At 48.2% G+C, this 23,623-nt stretch overlaps 1 protein-coding gene across 15 annotated transcripts in view; it reads right to left on the reverse strand.

Moving 5' to 3' along the window:
• Nucleotides 1-23,623, reverse strand: part of MSI2 (musashi RNA binding protein 2) — a 266,353-nt gene that overhangs the window by 83,360 nt on the left and 159,370 nt on the right. For all 15 annotated transcript variants that reach the window (XM_076354542.1, XM_076354531.1, XM_076354540.1 and 12 more), the window contains exon 7: nt 23,322-23,370. In XM_076354542.1, the coding sequence (XP_076210657.1) occupies nt 23,322-23,370 (49 nt within the window). The remainder of the gene's footprint in view (nt 1-23,321; nt 23,371-23,623) is intronic.

Consider the following 23,623-nt stretch of genomic DNA (forward strand, 5'->3'; position numbering starts at 1 on the left):
TAGAGGTAATTATACGCTAGTTCAATAGGCTGAGCCCACAACTGTGCCGAGCCCCGCTCAGAATGCAAGCGTGTCCTTTCCCCAGGGCTCTTATTTAAATATTATGCCAGCTCCCACAGCCTACCACAGGAAGAATACTGCTATGTATACTCTCATAAAACTGCATAATTATGAATAATGCCTTGGTTTTTAACAAAATAAATCACCACACACCAAAAAAGTGCTTATTCCAACCTAGTGCTGGAAGAGATTAAAATGCCAAGTGAAGTGAAGCATTCCTCTTCTGAAACACTGATGCTCACCGTTATTTATTTATTTCTGTTGGCCACACCAGCTACCTGGCTGTGGAGTAAGGGCAGGGCCGTCAGGACCACCGAAACACCTGGAGCCCACCACCGTTAGAGGGACGACCTGGACCAGAGGTGCTCAGCATCATCCAGAACAGTGGTTCCTGGGCTCCTCCGGTATCAACCCCCAGACACGCTATTCCAGCCCCGATCAAGACATTAACAACAAGGCATGCTTGATTCTCATCCAGCTCAAAGTTTATCAGCTTGTAAGAAACGTACAAGCGAAAAACCACAGATAACGCATTGCCGATTGTTATCACCAAGAATATAAAGCTCTTGTGATATGACACATCGAACATATGGTTTTAAAGACTTAATGTTTTGATCCACTACATGATGCCACTGTCGTTTCAGCCTGGCAAGACTGACATCCGCCTGACACCATGTTTCATCCATCCTAGGATGCACACTTCATCCTTTGCCAGAGAGCGCAGGACTCATAAATAACGCAGCCACCACGGAGGTTTCTGCACGGCTACCGCTCCAGCCAGGCGTGCTCAAGGCAAGCCGTGAAAATCATCTCCTTCAATGGGCTGCGTGACCAAGGGAACCAGTATAAAAAAAAGCTATTGATTGTTTTGACTATTTCAACATCTACCGAGCCCAGCTGATGCTATCCCTGTTCTGCCAGACCCCACCTAATCCCATGAGCCACCCCCAGCCCCGTCAATCCAAACGCCCAGCGAGGCTGCAGGAACGCACTGACCCGGCACAGCCGGCGGCACTGACTCCCCACCAGCCCTCGCCACGGCACTCCCTCGCTAGAAAAGAGAATGTTTCACAATCACCATCGTTAGCCCAAATCCAGCCAAATCCAATGGCAATCGGAAGCAGTTACCATCTGAATGCTGGCTGGCAGCTGGTGTGAAATACAGGCCGTGAAACTGGGTTTTAAATGGGTATCACACACATCACAGGCAGGGGAGTAAGTGGTAACCTCACCAGAAGCTGGAGGAAAGGAGCTGGAGACTGAATGGGCAGGAAGGCTGTCTAATGAAAGCACATGGATTCCTTACAGCCGAGTTACCCTCTCCTCTGCAGGGAGGGCAGGTCACGGCGAAGGCGGGACGCTGCTGGAGGCTCGCTGCCTGGCTGCGCTCTGTCTGCGAGGAGGATGAAAAGAGGTCTTTGGTCTCTTGGCTGTCAGTCTAGCATCCTTCACTGGTACTAATTTTCCTGCATCATTTTGGAAGATGAAAGGTAGAGGCCAATAGTCCTTTGCTTTCGATGGAAATCACCTCTTCCACCTAAGCATCACATTACTTCTCCTCATTTAACACAGTCTGGCACCTGCACACTGTTAAAACCCTTTAAGGAGCTCCAGGCAGTTGACAAAAGGGGAGTGCATCGCTACCAGTCACACAGCACAGACAGGCAAACTGAGGCACGGAGCCGTGAGGAGGTTTGCCACAGGCACCGAGTAAACCAGCAGCAAAGCTGAAGCCAGACCCTCACGCGAGCTCCCTTTCGGCTGGCTGACGCAGGAGCTCAGCAGGGATGAGGGCATGAGGGACTTGGCACGAGCCATCACACAGTAACTCATTAACTGGCTGCATTTTGACTTAAAAATGTCCAAACCTGGCCACCAGGAACTCGCAGCGCGTGTATGGGTGGGCCACAAAAAAATTTGGAAACCACTGGCAACGCTGAGCTCAGAAGCAAACTCTCAGCAAATGAAGCTCAAGACCCGGTACATAATGATGCTCCCTGCCCCTGGACCCGGGTGCAAGTTTTAGGCTTTGATCTGTACCGTATCTTTGGCCGAGAAAAACCGAGATTTCCCCCCCAAAGCAGCGGAGATGGTGTCTACAGACACACTAGGAGACCGGCTGACAGCAGCGGGCAGGCCACTAGTGCAGGGGGCTGATACGGTAAGAGCATAAACCAGGAGCTTCATGGCAGAAAACCCACTGGTGTCGGCACCATCCCAGCCCAGGGTCTGATGTGCTCTTTTGCCAAGTGGTTCTGTATTTTCTTAGCGAGAGGCCAGACACACCGGTAACACTCCATGAAGCCATACACTTACTCTGAAAGCAGCAAGTCTAATTACCCTGCCAAGCCTCTCTGCGTTTTTAAGCACCTTCCCTTTAAACTCTTGATAATAAGGGCTCTCCTTCCAAATACTCCATGCAGCTCTTGTTTCTCGAGTTGCCATCGCTACAAAGCACTGTTTACGGGTCCCTCCAGCCTGGTACAGCTTCATTAGTGCCAGGATCCGCGAGGAGGAGGAGGGAGCAGGCGTCTGGAGAGCGCCGATCCCGGAGGGGAAGGGCCACGCCGGCTTTTGCTGCCCTGCCCGAGTTGTAAAAGTGCCTTCAACACTGGCCAAGGACTTTGCCAAGCCCCACGCCTGCTCTGAGGGGTTTTTCGTAACACGTTTTATGGCAGATCCTCCTATCTTTGCTCCCCGTGCAGAGAAAGTTTCCGATCCATCATTGCGGCTGGCCTGGGGCTCCTGCCTCACCACACTGCTCTCTCCAGATAAACATGGTGCTTTTTAAAATTATCTTTTGCCCACAAGCGAGACACACACAAAAGCAGCCTTTCTGCTAGTCAATAATGGAAACTTTCAATAGATCAGGAACAGAGATATTTTCAGCATGTTTCAAATCAAGTTCAGAAAGACAGCTAGGGAAAGAGAGGAAAACATTCAGATATTTGGAGGTTTTCTGGCATTTTAGTAATTTTTCCATCTTCAGTGCAAGAATAAAAGGTTTGGGTTTTTTAAATAAATTGCAGCTTGAAGTTCTGTATGTTTTTCCTCCCCAAAAAACTTCCCCCCAAAGAAGAATTAAATCTGACCAGAAAATGTGGGGAAGTTGCTGTTACCTGTTATTTGGAGGTCAGTACTTTCTTCATTTCCACACGTGGACCAAATACATCTACCCTGGCTATCTAGGTCCTCTAACTGGAAAGAACTCAAAACTCTCAGAAAAAAGAAGAAAAAAATAATGCAAATGAATGCAAAAATGTAAAGTGAATTAAACAGGCAGCCAGGGTGTGCAAATGCTGCTGCCACCTACTCGCAGCGAGCAGAACAGCTCGGCACCGCGCAGGCCTCCCGAAACCAGGCACGTGTGCTCCTGCCAGCGCCGAGCAGGGCTGGGACCAGCGGCAGCTCAGGAGACGGGCAGCAAAGTGAGAAAATGGAGGGGCTTGCTCTGCCGGGCGGCTCCGTCCTGTCCCCGCAGCCCTGTCGTCCTCTGCGGGTTCCCGATCCGGCCGTGCAGGGAACACGGGGTCGGGGAAAACCCCGTCCTCTTGTTCACTTGCAACAACACCCCGCGCCCCACCGAAGTCTCCCACTCAGTGCTACAAGTCTAAGACTTTGGAGGAGATAATTTGACGCTCAAGGCCAACATTAGCAATGCCTTCACTCTCAACTAATCAGCAGGCAATTAGCTGGAAGAATTCAGGATGAAGCTTCAGACAAAGAGTAAGCCTTCAGCCACTAAACTCCATCCTCAAATAATGAGACTTTATTTTAATTTCACAGTGATAATATTGCACAGCATCCCCTCCCCTTATTTACCTCCAGGAAGTAACATTAGCATTAAAAAAAAAAATTTTTTTCAAAAAATCCAGCAACCAGCTTTCACCTATTCCTATATATCATTGATCATTTAATTTGAGAATTAAGCTCTGTTAATGGATGCAAACTATCATTTTGAGCATGCAGGCAGTGTTAATATTTGAATAAGCTAACAACAACAACAAAACATAGAGGACTAATACATGCACGGTCATTCTTTCTAACAGGAAGGATTCAGTTTTAATTTTCACAGAATATTAAAACAAATTTTAATTAGATTATACTAGTGCCTCCCTAATAAGTGCTTGCAAGGGGAACTCCATTGTGCAGAAATACGCTCTGCACTAGAAGAGAAAAACTTGCCAGTTAAGTAGCTTAATCACTGAAGAGCTTTGAGGTGGCTCCTTTTTTTTTTTCATTGTAGCCTTCTCACACTTTGCAAAGAGGTTGTCAGAGCTGTTTAGTCATAATCATTTCTCTGGAAAATGAAAAGTGAGCCTGACAAACAGGAGTGAGATCAGAAAAGAAAAGAGAAGAGAAGAAAAAAAACCTGTCAATATGTGAAAGACATCCTGTTCCTTCCCAGTGACCCAAAACGCCAAGGTTTGCTACATTAAAAAATAAAAAAGGGAACAATCTCCAAGGAACAGCTTGTACGCGGTGGAGACCAGCGCTGCCTCCATTGTGTTTTTCTTTAACAGCTAATGAAACAGCTCGTGCACTTTTGCTATGAAGGAGAATTTAAAAACAAAACAAGAAAAGCAAAGAAGGTTAAATATGTAGATGTAGCATCACCCTTACGTAAGCCCACATCTGTCATGAAGGTCAGAGCTCCAACAGCAGTGATGCTCAACACTGCGCAAGACGCATCAGCTCAGCTGCACAGAACATCGCTCCAAGACATCTCCTCCTTGTTTTATCCTGACAAACTTACGGATATGACTTGCTCATCCCTCCCTCCCTCTTTCCCAGGGTGTCTCACAGCTTTTAGTAAAGTCAAAGGCAAGCGGGCAACTCAGCACATCCAAAAACCTGAACCCACCTATAACCATTTCATCTCTCGCCTTGGCATGTCTGCAGTCCCCAATTAACCCTATTCAGGTACTGCCCTGCTGAGCTCTCTGCCTACTGCCCTACGGGGTCTGAACCTCTTCTGATGCAAGGACAAGCCCACTGGAGACGCAGAGATGCCTCGAGGGAGTCAGGCCGTGTACTGGGCAGAGCGTTAATTTACTGCACCTGGGAAAACCGAGATCCCATCTCACCTCCCTTCTACATCATACAGGATAATCAGGAAAACAGTTTAAAAATAATCTCTATTTCTAAGAGATTTTCTAGTTCTTTTCTAGTTTTTTTTATTTCTAGTTCTAATTCTAATTAACAAAATCTCACCAGGACTGGGCGGGGGGGGGGGGAAACAACAATTATACAAAATCCTGTGTTGACACAGTCCTGTGATTACAGGTGTAGTTATCAAATACACGCAGTGACTAGAAATCTCTCCTCTCCTGTGCATCCCCTTCCAAAGCAAGACCTTGAAGCTATATGGAATGGGGAGTTAGGGCAAAAAACAAGAATTATTTTGCCAACTACACTCACACAGCTGCTCCTCTAATATTGCTTCTGCTGACCGAAGCTGTCGAAGGACAACCTGAGCAGCACGAGGCACTGCCCCCTCCAAACCCAGCCTGTGCAGCTGCCTGTTCCCTTCCCAGGCTTGGGCAGGCGACGTGCGACGTCCCGCACGCTGCAAAGCACAAAGGCGAAGGAAACGGGAGGCTGGTCCTGTGCTAATGGGATAAAGAATATGTCGACACATACCAGGGAGGATAGAAATCCAGGATGCAGAGCTTCAGCTCCAAAGAGCAGGTTTTGAGATACGTGGAATAAGAGGCCCTCTGCACGCCGGCCACGAGGCGCAGCATTGCACGCTCACCCAGGGTAGGAGCAGGGACTTCGCTCCTGTCGCTGCTGCACATCTCCATCCTGGTATTGTGGAAGTCTTGGTACGTGTCCCAGCCTCTCAGGCTCTGTACAGGATGTAGGATTACTTAATCCTTGCGGTTCTTCTGAGAATGAAGGTGTCTTCACACATAAGTGTCCTAAGTTTAACACTTAAGTTTCCAAATCCAATTAAGAAAAGCTATGAAAACTGCCAACCGACTTGGCAAACAGACCGAAGTGATGAGAAGGACCCAGCCCTTGGTCTACTGAAGAACAGGTCCCTTTTCAGCGCCTCAAGTTGAGCATCCTAAAAATCACGTGCAACTTCTGGAAACCCTCGGCTGCCAGATGCTCCGAGGTGGGAGCTGCCAGCGCGGTGGCTGCCTGTGTTAGAGAGGGCTGTTCCCCCCGCCTGCAGCCATGCCAGCCGGCGCGGAGGTGGCAGACCGCCAGCAGCAGAGACAACAGGTCAAAACCACGAGACAGCCCCAAACCTCCACATTTACCTCTGGTTAAAATAAAATAACGCTGCGGCCTGTCTGACACACAGGTCTTTCGGCGGCAGAACCAGCCGTGGCAGCACCGGCCCCAACTGCTGGTTTCTCTCCCCAGTGCTGGCACGGGGGAGCCGTGCACTGGACCACAGGCAACCTGTGCTGTGGTCGGAGGGACCCGGACGGAACCAGGAGCCGATTTCGGCATGTGCCAAAGTTGGCCATGAGTGACACAGCACAACAGCAGGTCCAGCTCTACGGGTAGGGTACAGGCTGCCCTAAATAAAGTGCATCCCCCCTTTCCATCACAGGTACTTGTGACCAGTGGCCTTTTTAATATATTTTTCTTCCTTTTTTTTTTTTCTTTCCACTTTTTACTCAATCGGCCCCCGTGTTTACAGCTCACTATACCACAAATCCTTATTTCATGTCACCCACTGGCCCAAGCTGTCCCCACTCACTGTTTCTCCTAGACAAGTTAATAAGATGGAAGGCTCCCCGGAGGCCTCGAGCCAGCGAACATTATCACTTGGAAGCAAGGCAGAAATACTGACACATCGGAAATGACTTCAAGCCTATTAATTACCCTTTCTTCTCTGGCAGATCTTTGAGAGAGAGCTTGACAAATTGAAAGGCAGGAGACATCATCCTTCCCTGCCCCAGAAAGAGCCCCCACCCACCTCAACAAAAGCACCCCCCCCCCCCCCCCCAAACCCCTTCTTTGTTTTGTTATCAATTAATTCATCAAAAATTAGCTGAAACAGAGGCTGCCTGTTAGTGACAGATCTGCCCTTTCTCTTTGTGTTCCCACCTCCCAGGGGCCAGAGGAGGCAGGATGCCGACACGCAGCCCCATGGAGAGTGGGAGAGGCTCTGATGGGGACGGTGCTGGCTGGGGAGCCCCGTGGGTGCCGCGGGAGCATCGGCACAACTCTCGATCCATCGGAGGACATGGAAAATCAGCTGCTGCTGCACCGGGAAAGCGGGTCTTAGTTTGCAGCTTCCCATCACTGAATGTCAATAATCTCCATTAATATGATCAAAGCTGGTACCCCAGATGCGCTTTAACACCTTAGTGAATACCCCTCAGCCCATTCTTCCCCTCCCTCAAAATGTATTTTAAAATCCTTGCTGGCATAATTGATCCTAATTATTATAAGCATTAGATATTAAATGCATTCCTACATGCAACGTGGCTTCAACTATGGGCTTTCAGCAAAGTCTATTGTATAAATAAATGACTGGATTTCTTATTCAACAGCTTCAGATTTGACAGTATTAATTTCGATGCAAAGTAGCCACGCAAGTCTAGATAAAGTCACTACCTTCCACTACGGCTTTATTTTTAAGGTGATTTTCATAATTTCTGGCTTTAAAAAAAACCCTACAAAATAACTTGAACAAAAGTCTTCAAGCCATTACCTAGAAAACTATCATTAAATCATTTGTTCATTTTTTATTAGTATCGTTGTAATTAAAGAGAATCATATTTCAAAAATATATCTTCAACAGCACTTATCAAAACCCATCCCTGCAGCCTATCAATTAGTATTACAATAACCTCGCTCCCTTGTTGCCTTTGCTATTAGCATTTTGATTGAATGTCTGTTGAAAAGTGACTGGTAACAGAAGATTGTGTTCAGAAAGTAATGTTTCTTTATTCGCTTTCATTGAAGCTTGTCTAGTTGTCTCCAGTTCCTACTCAAAAGAGACAAGACAGTTCCAAAAGCAGTAATTTTGATGCAGGATTATTTTTTTTTCTTCTCTGCAAGGTGAGATAGATTGGGTTAGGCTGGACACAAATGCTATTAAATCACTTGACAGCAGATTTGGGGTCTGCTATCGGCTCTGACCTAAACACACTCGAACACGCACAAACTACCGGAGAGGTATCATGGCAGTAACAGGAGATAAACGAGCTCCCAATAAGCTGGGAAAACACATAGCACGGGTCTTTGCAAATGACCTTTCAAGAGATTCAATAATAATAATAATTAATAATGCACGAACTACTCAGGGAAGTTTTTGGCTACGTTTATTACTAATAGTATTGCATGTAAAAGGCAACAATTTATTAGATAACCCTTTGCACTTTGGGAACATATCACTGCAACTCAGAGAGAGTTAAGTTCGCCAGCCGTAATAAAGCCTTTAACGAAGGATAGATCTGTAACTAACGTCATTACGGAGGGGAAATGGATGCATTTGGCAAGTACCATGAATTATAAAGGCAAGAGTTCATTAAATCTACTATATTAAAATAAAAATGACCTGCCATGTCAGACAGTTCTATTTACTGATATTCCCAGTGCCGATGCCTTCCCCTGATAAATCACATTCAGCAGGCACAACCAACAGTTACCCAAAAACATTTCAATTACTCGAACGTGCTGGAAACTCGCAAGCAATGTTGGGTCACCCTATAAAAACACCACGATCCCAAGGTTCGCTTTTACGGCTTTGAGGGGAAAACAAACCGACCCCACCACCGAGTCACCCTCCTGCCTCTCCCCTGATGCGCTCCCCCTGCTTCCAGCGCGGCGGTGGTGACAGTCAATTAGACTAATAAGCAATTTAGCAGGGAGGAAAGAGAGGGAAACGTTCAGCGACCGTTGGCATCGCTAGGACGGGGCTGGTACCGACCCCTGCTAAAACATTCACCCCTGCAAAAGCACGGCGTTCACCACGCCACGACGAACGCAATGGGGTCGTGGAGGTCCCTGCTGCAGGGGCTGCCGCGGCCAGGGGGGCTCAAAGGCAACGGCCGGGCTGGGTGAGAGGACCCCGCCTGCAGAAGGCAGAGGCCGGTCCCGCCGTGCTTCCTCCCCTTCCTCAGCCTCCTCCAGACGCTACCTGCAACCCAGCCCAGCTCCTGCGCTATTCACGCTGCTCGGGAAGGCTTTTCAAAGCCTCTCTCCTCCTCAGCAGCTCCCGTCTCTGCTGGCAGTCAGCCAGGAGTGTATAATGGTGTCAGGTAGCAATTTCATTTTTAAAATGCTCTTATCAAAGATTTAAGGTGAAAGATAAGAAGAGCATACTAAATCATCATAAAGGAAACAGTGTATAAGGCATAGTATTTTACAAATCAAAATAGTTATCAAAATGAAAAGGTACGAATATAAAAACAAATGGAGCCAGCGCTGAGGAGAGGAGGGGAGGGAGCGCGCCAGATTCGGGAGACATTGATCAGATTTCAGGTTTTCTTGGCAAGTCTCAAAGCCTGCGAAGAACGGAAGCAGCGACACTTTCACTGTCATTTTAAAACAGAAATAAAATGCCAGGTACATTTATACGTGAGCATGTACACACACATCTATACACAAACACGTGCTTATTTATATGCCCTTTCATATAGATAGATCTATAAATATAGATACATATTTTTCATACCATTACCCACGGCTGTTGGGTGTTTTTATCAAAGTCATCTGACCTGGAAAGCATCTGTTGTTAATACCACTGTTTTATTATTTATCAAATCCATTTCTTCATAGAATGACTAATTTCATACCCACAGCTGCTCCCACCTTCCCTCCGCAGCTGCTCCTTCCCCGAGCAGCCAGGCAGGTTATTAGCCCACCTTCATCTCCCACCACCCTCGTGCTGCTTCTGAACCCTCCCGAACCCCAGGGCCGGGTACAGAACCAGCACTCTGTGCTCGTGCCCTGCGAGGGACAGAGCCAAATTACGCCAAATGGCCAGGAGAAAACCTGTGCGGCACCGCCGGGAGGGGGGGGGGAATGGGCTGCTGATTTGCAAGAAAACAAATCCCACACTTTTGTCATCTGATTTTTTTTTTGTTTTCCTGCAATTGCAAGGAACTTCCAGAGACTGGAGGAAAACAAATGTTTTTACTTCTTTGTGCCCGCAGGACGCAGGACGGAGCTTGCCAGCAGGAGGGAAGCAGGCCCTCCGCTCCAGGGACAGGCTGGCATTGAGAGCAGAGATCTAAGCGGAGGGAAACGGGCTTGCAGGAACAGAGAAACTGGCAAAAGCCAAAACCGCCTCCAATACCTTGAAGTGATTGTAGCTCATCCGAACTTCCTGTGAGCTGACGGGGAATATTTGTTGCTACAATGATGCTTAAAACGTATTCTCTTGCCAGGCTTCTCCCTACGGATCCTGCCCTAATTTTGAGTGCTCTGTTGAACACGTGTGTTCACGTGTGACTCATGCAATGGATGAGGAGGCCAGTTTCCATCGCCAGAGCCTTGCTGCGACTGAAGCCAACCACACAACTCTCAAATGACTTACAGCAGGGCTGGCGACAGTCCCACTAAGAGTAAATACGGCGAGATGGTGCCGCGGTCAAAGCGTGAGCCCACGGAGTCAGACCTGGATCCATGCTCAGTGCTGACGGGAGCCACGGGCGAGCGAGTTCACCGCCCCGCGTGCCCGATCCCCACACCTTACCAGCTTCACTGGGACACTGCAAGGCTTAATTCACCACTCGCCTGCAAAGAGCTTTGAAATCACTCAAGGGAGGGCTGTGAACAGTTAGCAGTATTGTATCTGTTCGCTCCTGATCTTCTTCCAAAGCAGAGAATTAAGGAAGTTGTTAGCATTGATGGGTGTTTTAAAATGGAGAACAATCTGCGAGTTATTACATTAGTTGAAGGTATTCTTTCTGGTCCAGAAAACACTCAATAAATGAAAAAGAAAAAAACCCACAACCCAAATCCGCCGACCTGCAGTTTTCTGAAAGAAGCTGTTTTTCAACTTACTTATTCTATCAGATCCAGCGAAAAAAGTGCCAGATGTTCTTACTTCAGCTTATATATACAAAAAAAAAAAAACAGAATAAGCAAAATCCCTCATTGCCAGTACATATTAATCAACCTAATTAAAGAAACCTTCAGCCAAAACTTAATGTTTTGGGAAAACTGCTATCGAGCACGGGTAAGAGGGCACTGATGCGAAACGGCGTGGACCCTGTGCAAGCTCCATGTGACACAACCCACCCGGCATCACTTCACACACCCTGCGTGTGCCGGGAGGCTGTGCCCGCCACCATAAACTCTGGATCTTGAGATATTGGGGGAAGCCAGCTCAAAGGGTTTCATCTGAAGAGAGGAAAGAAGGGAAGATGAAATGTTGGAAGAATCACTCTTTTTAGAGACATTTTTTCTTCCCTTGCTGCCGGTGGGGAGGTGAACACAGAGTTACAGAAATCAATCCTTGCCCTTTCGGCCAAGAACTGGGAAGGAGCCAGTAAAGCGAAGGGCAAAGCTGAGCTCAGGTACAGCCCAGCAATCAGTGCTTCTCCTCACTAACAAAGTGGGAGCCGAACGCAACGCCGTCACCTCATACCATCAGTGCGAGTCAGGGCTCTCTGTCCTTCACTTGCAGCTATTTGCCACGGGCTCATCAAAGCCAACAGATACACGATTTACAGCAGCAAACTGTTTGCCCTTGCAGCTCCTATTTGTTCAATTCCCAGGGCAGGAACTTGGCTCTAACTGCGGTTCAGGGCTCCAAATTTTCTCTGTCTCTTTGGTGGAAAAGCTCCTGAAATGCAGGATACACGGATGCAGCCGAGCCTTCAGGTAAGAGCTGCTGACTGCTGCAGGGCTCTGTGCAAGGAGCGGCAGGATCCAAACCCTCCATGTGTCTCCAGTCACCATCTGCAAACCACCACGCTGACGCAGCGCAGGAACGCAGTGTTCCCACCGGCTGGAGAGCCGTCGGATATGCTGGGGCTGCAGAGAACGGCAATGACTTGTACCTTCTCCCGCTCACAGAAGTCAGCAGGCTCTCCAGGAGCACCACACACCCACAAAGCCTTGCTCCGGCACAGCAGAAAACCAGAGCCGTATCAGAAGAAACCAGAGAAAAGCAATGGGCTTTTTTGGCCTACTCCGCAAGAATATTTTCATCTGTGAAATCCCGGACAGCCTCCCACGCAAAATCACTGCCCGCACTGACAGCTGCCTTTTCCCGCACACCCAACCAGCCCTGCAAGCGCGAGATGGCTCCCGCAGGACACCAGGCGCATGGGGGCACCGAGATCCCCGGGCTAGAGCCACGACACCACCAGCTCTGCGGCCACCGAAATCAGGCAGAAAAGGATCATGGATATGCAGTGGATCGAGCTACAAACGCTCTGGGGAGTGAGACAGCAAAGGGGCAGAGGCAGCTGCCTGCCTTTACCTGCCCGGACAAACCAGCCGGCAGGTGAGGGTGTGCAGGAGGGAGAGGTGTAGAACGGCGGCTGGCAAAAGCTGGAGCAGGAGGTGAGGAAGGCTCTGCGGGACCTGCCTTGAGACCAGACACAGTGTTACTGCAGCACACATTTTACATATCTAAGCTAGTAATTTTAACAGCTTCTAATTTGCTAATACAAGAGGATTGATTAGGTGGAATGTATCCACGCAAGAGCTGTAAACCATTAATTGCAGGGTAGCAATGTTTCCATTTACACACCCCATTGCCAAGCCCTCCTTCAGCAGCAGAGTCACTCGAAGCTTTTGCCTCGCCAAAACGACCCCGGGAGCAATTTCTGCTCCCCAGGCACAGAGCGGGGCCCAGGTCAGCCACTCGCTCAAGCACACCCACCCAGGTCAGCGAGGCAGAAGCACGTGTTCATTACCTGCGCAGATGCACCCTACAGCTCGGACCAGCATCCCCCACCTGAATTACCAACGCTTAAAAATAAATGCCCAGAAAAGCAGAATCACAGCCGGGGATGGCGAGAACAGCAGAGAGAGATGGCGCGGCAGAGCCCGCTCGAACTGGAGGTTCGGGGTAAAAGCCTTCCCTTGCGCTACTGACATTATTTGCGTAACCCACAGTTCTGCTGAATCTCAAGATTTTTGGGATAGGGGATGTGTTATCTGTTTGTTTAAACAGCTCACCAGGAGGCTTCACATATGGCAATGACCTTGTAAAATTAAAGGCTTCAGCAGCATCCACGTCCCGGGCGTGAGCGAGGTGGCAGCTGCTGGAAGTGATTTACTCCAGGGACTGTACTGGGCGCAGGGAGGCAAACCAGCCCCTTTTCTGGGACACCAAACGGCTTCGTCTCACTGTCTCTCAGCCTCTTCAGGCTGCTGGGAACATCCTCCTCACCTTCAGTAAAAGCTTTATTATCAAAACCAGCAAATATAAAGCACAGATAGAAAAAAAATAAAAAGCATCCCCCCCAATGCGTATTTGAGAGGACTCACCCAGTCTGCTTTCAGCGATCCACTGGGAGAAGAGAAGAAAACAACACACCAGGGAGTGAAAGCTGCGCAGTGTGTCTCAATATTTTCATATCACATTTTTGGGCACGGGCATGCTGCGAGTAGCTGCCTATTTTCTCAAGGTCACCATGCTGATTTTAATTCTGCTCATTGTATTAAGACTGCCCGTCTATGTAAATGTTGCATTTCGTTCTCCTCCTGTTTCTGGCCTTTCCTCAATTAACATTTTGAAATAGTCCCACAAGAACTGAAGCACTACCTGCTAATCACTTCGCTCCTGCATTCTGGGAAGCAAAAGGGTTTTGGTTTCATCAGTTGAGTAGATTGATAAGCAAGAACTTATTCACGGCATTTAGGGCTTCTTTCCATTCACAGATCATCAGGATTTTTGCTAATTTATCTGTCACTCAAACTGGCTGCTCAGCAGTGACAATAAAGATGGCAAACTGAAGTTGTATCAAAATGACCTCACTGTCTTCCCAACGCAGCTTCAGCTGAGAAGATTACGTTGTCTGCTTCTAACACAAGCACTCATCCTGGCAGAGCTCACGCCTAGAGACTTTCTGCAAGTGCAACTGAACCATTATCATAATTTTAAGAAAGTTCTTAAATATCTGCACAACTCTTTACGTTTCCTGAAGAACCTTTCAGAGATGAGAAAGGCTCCACTGATTTACTTTGCACTCTCCAATACGACTGTAGCCTAATTGCATTAAGTTATTGATACTGTTCAGTACTAAGTGAATGGGGAGATTTTTCTTTTTAAGACAGCAACTATTAACTGCAGTTCTACGGGAAGGAAATGCTCAGTTTTCTGCTCGTGGTCCTGCCTACGTCTAGCTCTGGACGCCACGCAGATACCTTCTGCGGGACCAGCACTGCCATCTCCCATCTTTCTGTGTCTCTGCTTTTCCATCCGAGGCATCTGGATATCACCCTCCGGTGATCTGCAAAACCATCATTTATTGCATCCCAGAAAGCTTAACTGATATTTGAAAAGCTATTTAATATCTTCTGCATACAGGTGCCACAGAAAATGCTGTATTTCCTCCTGCACACCTCTTCCTTCCTGCAGGTTTTACGCTCTGGCTCTGACCCTCCCTTCCTGCAGTCGTTTCCATCACGGGAATGAGAGCAGGACGTTGCCTCCTGCATGTTAGCGCCTGACACCCACTTTGCAGAGCTGTCAGTGACCCAGCGCTGGCCATCAGGGATGCCTGCCTTCACCTCGCCTCCTGTGTCAGAGAGGGTGCGGAGGGAGAGCGCCCAGGACTGAGCCTTTCAGTCAATGTCTCCTCTTGTTACTACCTGTATTAGGGCTAATTGAAAGGAGGTTGGATAAATTAAGAAGGTCAAAAAGGTCTGGCTCTCCCTCTTTGGAGAGGGAACTAAATAATTTGTTTAGACGTTAGCTATGAAGACAAGATACAAATGAGTTTTACAAACCTACTGCCCTTTACAATATACTTTTAAGTTGATATTTACCTTAAACTCTGATTGTGTAACTGGAGACTTCAAAACTAATTGCTGGGCCGTGTTTGCAACCTTTACTGGAGGTTGGCGGGATTTTTTTTCTTATTATTATTGCATTTCTTTGTTAAACGGGAAAATAAAAATGTCAAGCATCTCCTGAGTGCTGCTGGCAAGACGAGTCTCTCCCCTTCTTTAGAGAAAGCATTTGCACACATCTATTCCTTCAGTGCGTTCCGGCCAGTGCAGCTGTTCGCTCTTTCTCCTCCTCTGGATGTAATTTTCATTACTGGTATAAAATTAAGCAATAAGGTATGACAGACAGTACATAGCTGGGCAATTATTCCAAGCCTCAGGTGGCGTTATCCAGCATGAGGCTGGGGGCAGAATGACTGTAACCACCCGAGACGTTCAATAATCGCCTTGAAAAGCGTGGCCAGGAGCCTTATTTGTTATTCTGAAACAGAGTCTACTGGGATGCAGGGCTCATACTGGCTTGAATGCATTTATTTTTACACTTCACGTAAGGTGCCCCGATGCAGCAGCAATAGGCGCTGGCCAGGAAATTAAAAGACAAGGGAGATGGATCCAAGAATTGGCAGCTTTTCCTTTTTGTTTTGTGTTTATTAACACCGAAGTAGGGAGCAGCACCAAGCCTGTCGAGCTCGGGGCCACCGGCACGCCACCGTGTGAAAGCCACCACCCCGGCAGCAGCTGTCACCCTGGGCCGGGGGGATAACGCTCACGATCCCTACCGCCCGACACAGAGGCTAAGGGGGAGAAATTGATGCCAAATAGGAAACTGGTGGGACGTGGCCACCCAGCCCTGAGAGCAGGGCTGAAACCACGAGCCCCTTCCCCGTGCTCCGTCTCACCAGCCGCAGCCATCCCAACTCCTACCTTGGTTCCACCTGGGATGGTGGTGAACTCATGACACGAAGCAGAGAGATGTGACTATTGCTCTTCAGCGTTGCAGCCGCTAATGTGTTTTATGACATGAATATTTATAAGTGAGGATGTAATATTAAAAACATACACATAAAAAATATTAATATGGCACGTGTCATAGCTGCAATCTAAACAGATAGGTGTGACTGATGGTATTATCGCTCAGCCATCACCACTTTCACTGATAGGTCTGTAAATGGTAAATAATATTAACTAATAAATCTTCACAGCCCTCATGAAGTTTTGAAGCAAATATTTGCTTAAAAATCACTCTGAAAAACCCTGTCTGCAGCTAGTCTTCCCTCCGATCCTCTGTGCCTTTTACAGAAGATAAACACCCTGCATCTGTACGCATCAAGGGTTAAAGACTCTCTCCACATTGCAAACCCCAGGTTCCTGGGACGAATTTCACCGGCTAGGGAGCAGTGAGGCCGAGCCGAGCGAGCGCTTCCCTCAAAACAACTGCACTCTCTGGAGTCCCATTTATGAAGTGATACAACTGACAAGGGAATAAAAGCCCGTCTCATCTAGGAAAGCAATAACAATAATACCGCCTCCATTTATATCTTATGTCACACTTTTCATCCAAAGCCCTTAAAGCACTTCATGCGCTAAAAAAATACCACCACCGTGTTTGTGGATGCTTTTCCAAAATCCTATGGGTCAAACCTGGCCAAACAGCAGCTCTCCCTTTAGCCCCATCCTTCTAAAAGCAAAACCATGTGAGCAGACGAAAGGTTCCCTCCGAGCTGTCCTCAAAGCGCTCAGTACTATCGCCAGACTGCTGCCAAGAAAAGCTACGCTGAAAATGACCAAATTAGGCAATTATTTCTATATATTTTAAATACTCTTTACTCAAAACTGCCTGGGGATGTATTTTTAAATGCACATGACCTTGCCTTACTTGAGGGAGATAGTGATAAACAAATAATTGCAGCGACTCTTAATTATATTTATAACTCATCTATTAAAATGTCAATTATAACTTCAGAGGTCAACTACAAAACTGAGGTTTTGGCAGCCGGACAGAACACAAAAGGCTATTTTTCTCCTAAGAAAAGCATCATCCTTCGCCGAGGCACAGACGATACCTCACTAACAACATCACTCCTGTCTCTTCCAATAAATACAACCATTATGCCAACTGCTTCCACCTGGACAATTACTTTCATGCACTGAAATCTGTTAGATGGGGATGATGCAAACATGAAGCACGACCCTCATGTTCCTCCCTGAGAGCGGAGACTGTGGCAAGGATGTAGCAGACCCCATGCTCCTGCGTGCGGTCTCGGTGGTATGAGGTGCACAAATCTTTCAGTCTGAATTCTGCGGTTTTAGATCAAACCCAAACCTCGGCCACACCAGTCTCCACACGGCTGCAGAGCTCCTGCGTCTCCATGAGAAGGCTGCTGTGATGCCATGCAAGGGTGCCAGAAGACTCTGCATGCCCCGCGCGAGGGCACAGTGAGCAGCCCACAGGCGCTGCGGGGGCTCGGGAGAGCCTGGTCGGAGAGCAGCCCGGGGAGCTGCCGGGCAGACGGCTCAGCCCTGCTTCACACGCTGAGCTGAAGGGATGCTCACCCGCCATCTAGCCCCTCACACAGGCACGGAGGTGCCACCCAGCCCAGGACAGCCCAGCCCCTGCCCGAGGCACCCTCCTCGCCCTCGCAGGCACGGGAAACAACGGGAGGTTTGCAACAACTGCAAAAAATCCAAGTAATTTTAAAGCTCTGCCACAATCAATGCCTGTCTTCTGGAGATGTTTTAACCCCTAACACATAGGATATTGTTTGTATCACACAGACAGCCTTGCCTTTTTTTAATTTTGTTTAGTTTTAAGATTAAAGAAGTCCAAATAACATGCTGTCACTTCCCTCCTCTCTCCTCTGCCATTCCTAACCGTGTGAGAGAGTGTTAATCGATACGAAAATAACTCTGGGGCCTGTATGGCTTTGAAAAACATATAGCATTACATTCAATACCGGCAATTACAGCTTGGGGGATTCAATCACTCAAAATCTTTATTTGTCTTTTTGCAAGTTCAAGACATGGGACTGTCGTGATGCACGCCGTGGACAGCTTCTGGAGCAGCTGACGGCTACAGGCAAGCACAAAACAAGTACATGCTGGCGGAGAGCATCTAAGGCTGTGATCAAGAGCATCCCATTATGATAACTAACCAATATACCACCTTCTCTTGACCCATCTCTACCCTCATGCTTAACAGTCGCAGAAAGAAAGGGGAGAAAGGGGAGTTGCCAAACAAATTTATCAGGAGACATTCCACTCCACTGCATTTTCCTTTCCACAAAATGTACACAGCCTGGGAAGGGCTGAGCCTGCTCCCGCACCCCTCGGTTCAGACACTTTCATCTAACCCTTCCTTCCTCCCTCCTCCTAAGCAGCCTGCCGCGTACGGCGTTTTTTCTCAGCTTTGCTGGATACAACAAACAAGCCTCCTGCTGCCGGGGTTTGGGGATCGCCCAGCACGGGCAGAACACAAGGGCAAGGCAGCTGCCCCGTCCGGCTCCTGCTGTTTGACGTGCTTGGCAGCAAATTGGTATGCTTTCTGGAGCTCCCTTCCACAATGAAGTTAGAAGGACATCATCATCCTGCCAGGCTCCCTCCAACCCCAAAGATCAATAACTAATGCTGAACTCCAGATTTTATCTGCACTTTGCAAGGGTAACAAAATAACACCACCCTCTTTTTTTTCTTTCCAATTACTAAATCCTTTCAAGATTGACCCAGTAGTTTTCAGCTCCATGAAATTTTAGGCAGTGAAGAAAGTGATGAAAGTGATCCTCCAGAATGTTTGGAGAACTCCTGTGTGTGGTTTTGCTCGCTGTACAGAAGTGCAAAAGCACAGTACAGGGTACAGAAATAGAGGATTACCAACACTTTCTTTCTAAAAAGAAATGGCATCTTAACTAAGCTGACCCAGAGGTATTTGCCTTCTAAGTGCTAGTTCACTGCATGCCCGCTATCACAACTAAGTGGCCAAGCTAGAAGGAGAACCCTTGCAAGAACACCCGGCATCTCAGTGAAGCTAGGGATTATTTTACCTACAATACTCCAAAAATTAACCACTCCTTCAATTAAATACTCACAGATACTGTAGCCTGCCATTAATACAGCTAGAGAGATAGGCATGAAATGCAATCGCTCTGAGTCTTATTTTCCTTAGAGAACATCCAGGAATAGTTGGACATTAAAAAAGAAAAAGACACCAGCAGAGGCAACAACATGGTATGCTTGATGACATTTTTAATGTTATAAAAGTTATGGGCTTCATTGGCAAGGCATTAAGTTTTATTTTGGGTGGGATTTTCAAGCCTTCCCAAGGTATTAATAAAACTGTTCAATGATGAGCAGCTTTTAGAATCCCTCTTACTATGTCTTGTTAAATCTGTGCATCTCCACTAACTAATCTGTGTTGGCCCAGTGCCGCGCATACAGGCCAGTTACACACTATCAGAATACACACACGAATAACACACACGTGCCAGAATTATGTCAACAAATATTCTCAATTTGCTTGCAAGGAAATTTATCTCGCCTCCTAGCAGTAGGGAGTGAATTGTAATACTTTTCCTTTCCCTTGCCTGCGTTGATTATTCATAGACTATCTACAGTAAACCACAACGGATATTTTATCTGCCATTTCTCTTTCCCTTGGCTAATTTGAAGATACAGATTGCAACCCGCAAGTGGTTTTAAGAATTGCCATTAACACTGTTGCTGCACAGTACTGCATTTTAAACATGTTTCCAACACAATCAGAATGTCACAATTTGTAAAATCTGGGGCGATTTTATAAACGATCGATGTAGCAGAACTCGCTTCATCACAACAGCCCACTAGCCAGTTTATTAGCCTGATTAGTGGTAGCTACCTCTACAGAGAAGGAAAAAATGTCTGAGAAGACTAGATAAATTCAAGCGTGAAGATGAAGATGACTGTCTACCCTGCCTTTTACACTTGCTTCTTCCTTCCACCTGTATTTGGCAGAGGTAAAGACCCGGAGCTCAGACTTTCATGCCCTTCTGGCAGCTGCTCCAGCCGCAGCAGTGCAGCCCCTCACCACCAGCCTGGCTTCACCCGCTCGCAGGAATTTTGGCTAATCTCAGCAAGTAAGCAGCACTGTCCTTCACCCAGCAAAAGGGTAAGCCTGTTCCCTGGGATACAGCCTCACAAACAGAGCTGACCCTCCCGGGTGCCAGAGAACTCCCTTACTTGCCAGCAGCAGGGAGGGGGGCTGCAGCCCACCCTGCCCCCTGGATGGCACAAGCAAGTGGGAGAGACCTGGGTCCGGAGCCTGACTCTGGTGGAGCACACAGGAGGTGCGGGTAACATCACCACCTGACAGCACTTGGAGTTTGCTTTTGGTCCTTTTGGACTCTTAGTTCCTCCCCCCTTAGATCTCGTCTAGGAGCTTACACAAGGATGCTAATGCAAAGAGAAATGTTATGGCTTGCATGTAGAAAAAAAACAGGCTATAAAAAAAATTAACCAATGAAATAAATTCACAGAATTCCTGGGGAAGAAAAGGAAGACCTGTTGCCTCCCGTCTTCAACACACATCATGGGGAAAAAGCCCTTTGTGAAAAAACCGAAAAGTTTCATGGCAGCTAAGGTGCCCCCTACATCTGCAGCCCTCAACTTCAGCAGTTATGGACCTTTTCTCCAGATAAGATGGAAAGATGCTTCTGAAAGAGGAATCCATCCTCTGGGGCTTATCGCTCAGGTTCACACCTGAATAGCAGGGTTCCCCAGCGTGCTATTCCAGCTTCTCCTAAGAGCACAGAAAAGCTGAACCATAGCTGTTAGAGCAAAGCTCAGCACTAGCAGAGCAAACGCCAACACTTCCCGGTGCCTTCATGCCTTGGAAAGTGCTTACAGCAGCACAGTGCCACCGGTGGGGGACAGAGCAGGGATCACCTTGAGGTACACGGGGAAGCGACAAGCGTCTTGCTTGCAGGAAGCAAAGGAATGTCTAACACACCATTGCTCTATTTTTAATGTCCCTGCAGAGTCTCCTGCCTAGTGGAGCCCAGTCAAGGCAGGCACAAGCTGTTGAAGAGACCATCAATGAGTTCGGCGGGCAGGAACAGAGCTCACTGCAGGCACAGCCAAGAGCCTCAGTGGGAACAAAACTCCAGGATTTGGGACATTTCAGCAAATGGAGACTTTCTCTCCCTGTCTCTGGAGCAGAGCCCTTATCTGGGGATGAGGCAGCCACTGGGGCCACCCAGCCCTGCTGATGGGCTGCAGTTGTGCTGCAGGACAGGCTGACATCCCGCAGGACAAGCTGCCCACGTGGAGCCCCCTGTGTCTCCAGCCTCCTGCGCCCTTGGAGAGGGACAGCGGAGACCTGCTCTGCGGGGTGACAGAGGCAGAGACAAGAAACCACAGGTCAGGGCCTTGCAATTCAGGCTGCAAAAGCCTCAAAAGGACATGGAGGTGAACGCCAGGATGCACTGCCAGCCTATCTGATGCACACCACATAAACTTGCCAGGTTAAGAAACAGTTTGAGAAGAAAACAAGGAATACAAACAGAAGCAGGCAGAAGACTCCCTGAAACTCATTCACAGGGGCCAAATCTCCTGAGTATGTGCCTTGCTGGGACCAGAGCCCCCCGGTACTCCTTGAGCCCAGCTGCCAGCAGACCACGTCAGAGCAGGGACGTGGGGCCCTTGTGCCCAGCACAAAAGCACCACATAACGCAGCTCTTAAATGCAACAAACAACGTGCCAAGATCCTGAATGGAGAAGGGTATTTATGACCTGTTTAAGGGTAGTTGCAAAGAGAAGGGTGGAAAATTCCCTGGATATAAAAGGAAGTTGTCAGGGGTTGAACTTTCCAAACTATGTAAGAGTTTTGAACACTTGGTTCCTGTTACAAAACTGATGGGCTGTTCACATGCCTTCCCTGCCTCTGAAGAGCTTATCTTTCCAAGCAAGTCTTTTGCTCGCTGCTGCTGAATTTTCCAGGGTACTACGATCCCTGACTTCAGAGAGGGATCAGTGCCTGGGAGGGAACTGCTGGAGGGAGGGAATGCTGTCCTGGAGGTTTGCCTGACTCACCCAGCCATCCGCATGCACTAAGTTGCTTGTTAAGGAAAATATCAGAGCAGTGAATAATTCTGACAGTGCTGGGAGGTCAGGTCTTCTGACCCTGCCACAGAGATGAAGATGAGGCGAGGTGGCAGCGGCCGGGCACTCTGGGCTGCTCCCCTCTCCCATTCCCAGGGCTCCCATCGCTGCCTGGCCGGGCACAGGCTCCTTTACACCTTCTGGCAGCCTCCCTAAACAAACGGGCTACATATACCACTCCAAGTAGCTGACACATTCATGGCTGAGACAATAACCATATCAGTCAAGCGAGCCCCCCCCAAAGATTAAACTAAAGTGGCTGGAGTGTGAGGGCAAATGACAAACCGCGGGGCTACACATCCACGCCGTCGCACCAGGGCCGAACCCACAAGCTGCGCAGGTTCTTCCTACGCTGCCTCCAAACACACGCCATGTTAAAGCAAGGAGACTGGTGGCATAAAATCAATCTCGTTTGGAGGGAAAGGAAGAGGGTCTCGGAGCCTGCCCCCAGTGCAGTTCCTGGTGCCACCGTGAGAGCCCAGGTACGTTTTATCCCCACCCAGCTGAACTGAGCCGCTGCCAGGCTGCTCTCTGCCTGGAGCTCAGCATCTCTGCTGCAGCGATAACGTGAACCACTCGCCGAGAGACAGAGGAGCATCATTTATTTTCACTGAAAGGAATGGCCATAACATTGAAAATAATCCTTAGCTCATTTTCACAGAACTGTACAAGCAATGATGAAACCTTGTCTCTCTTGTGAAATATGTGGAGGGAAATTCCTCTTCTGGAGATCCTGTTTATTCTGAGCTACCATCACCAGAGGACGAGCAGTCCTCAGCTTCAAAACTCCAGCATGCTTGAAATCCCAGCAGAGGAGTTTAGCACCTTAATTTCCTGGTGTCTCAGCTTAACTGGCCTTATGCCCAACTTAATCTAATTCTAGCCACTTTGGTACAAACCCTCTGCTTCCCTGCAGCCTCACCACACACAGCTCCCTGGGCTTTACTATCCCCAGGGACACCACGGAGCCCGACAAATGGTCCTCCCAAAGATAAGTCATTAGACTGACCAGAAGAGTCACCTCTAATAAGAAAATCCATGTGACGTGTAGCATTACATGCCAAACAGCCCTTCCTCCACAACACCTGCAGGACAGAGGGAGCCGTCTCAAATACAGATGGCTTTGCTGACTTAGCACCACTGGATTTAGCCACTGGGTCATCATGTTGACACTGATTTTTGGCTGTGCTCACCATGCAGAAGCTGTCAGAAAATGTGATGTCTGAGCTCCCGTTCTCTCTTACCTCTATGCCTGTTGGTCGTCTTGTCAAACATAAGCATGGCGTCCTCTACCTGCAAGACAGAAGAGGGGAGATGCGTGCTTTAACACACCGGCTGCGTGGTTCGCAAAAACACAACAGACAAACTGGGAAGGGGAGACAAAGGCAGGAGCAGCCTCAACTCGGGTACAAACGATGCATCAGATCTCCTTGCTTTTGCTCAGAGTCAGCTCTTCCTTTTGGAAATCTGCTGCTTTCAACCCCCATCCTAGCTGACATTTGATCCTAAAGCAGAAAAGCGAACATTAAAAGTTCTGTTGCCCTAA

This window comes from Aptenodytes patagonicus, chromosome 17, assembly GCF_965638725.1.
Source record: "Aptenodytes patagonicus chromosome 17, bAptPat1.pri.cur, whole genome shotgun sequence".
In the NCBI taxonomy this organism is placed as follows: Eukaryota; Metazoa; Chordata; class Aves; order Sphenisciformes; family Spheniscidae; genus Aptenodytes; species Aptenodytes patagonicus.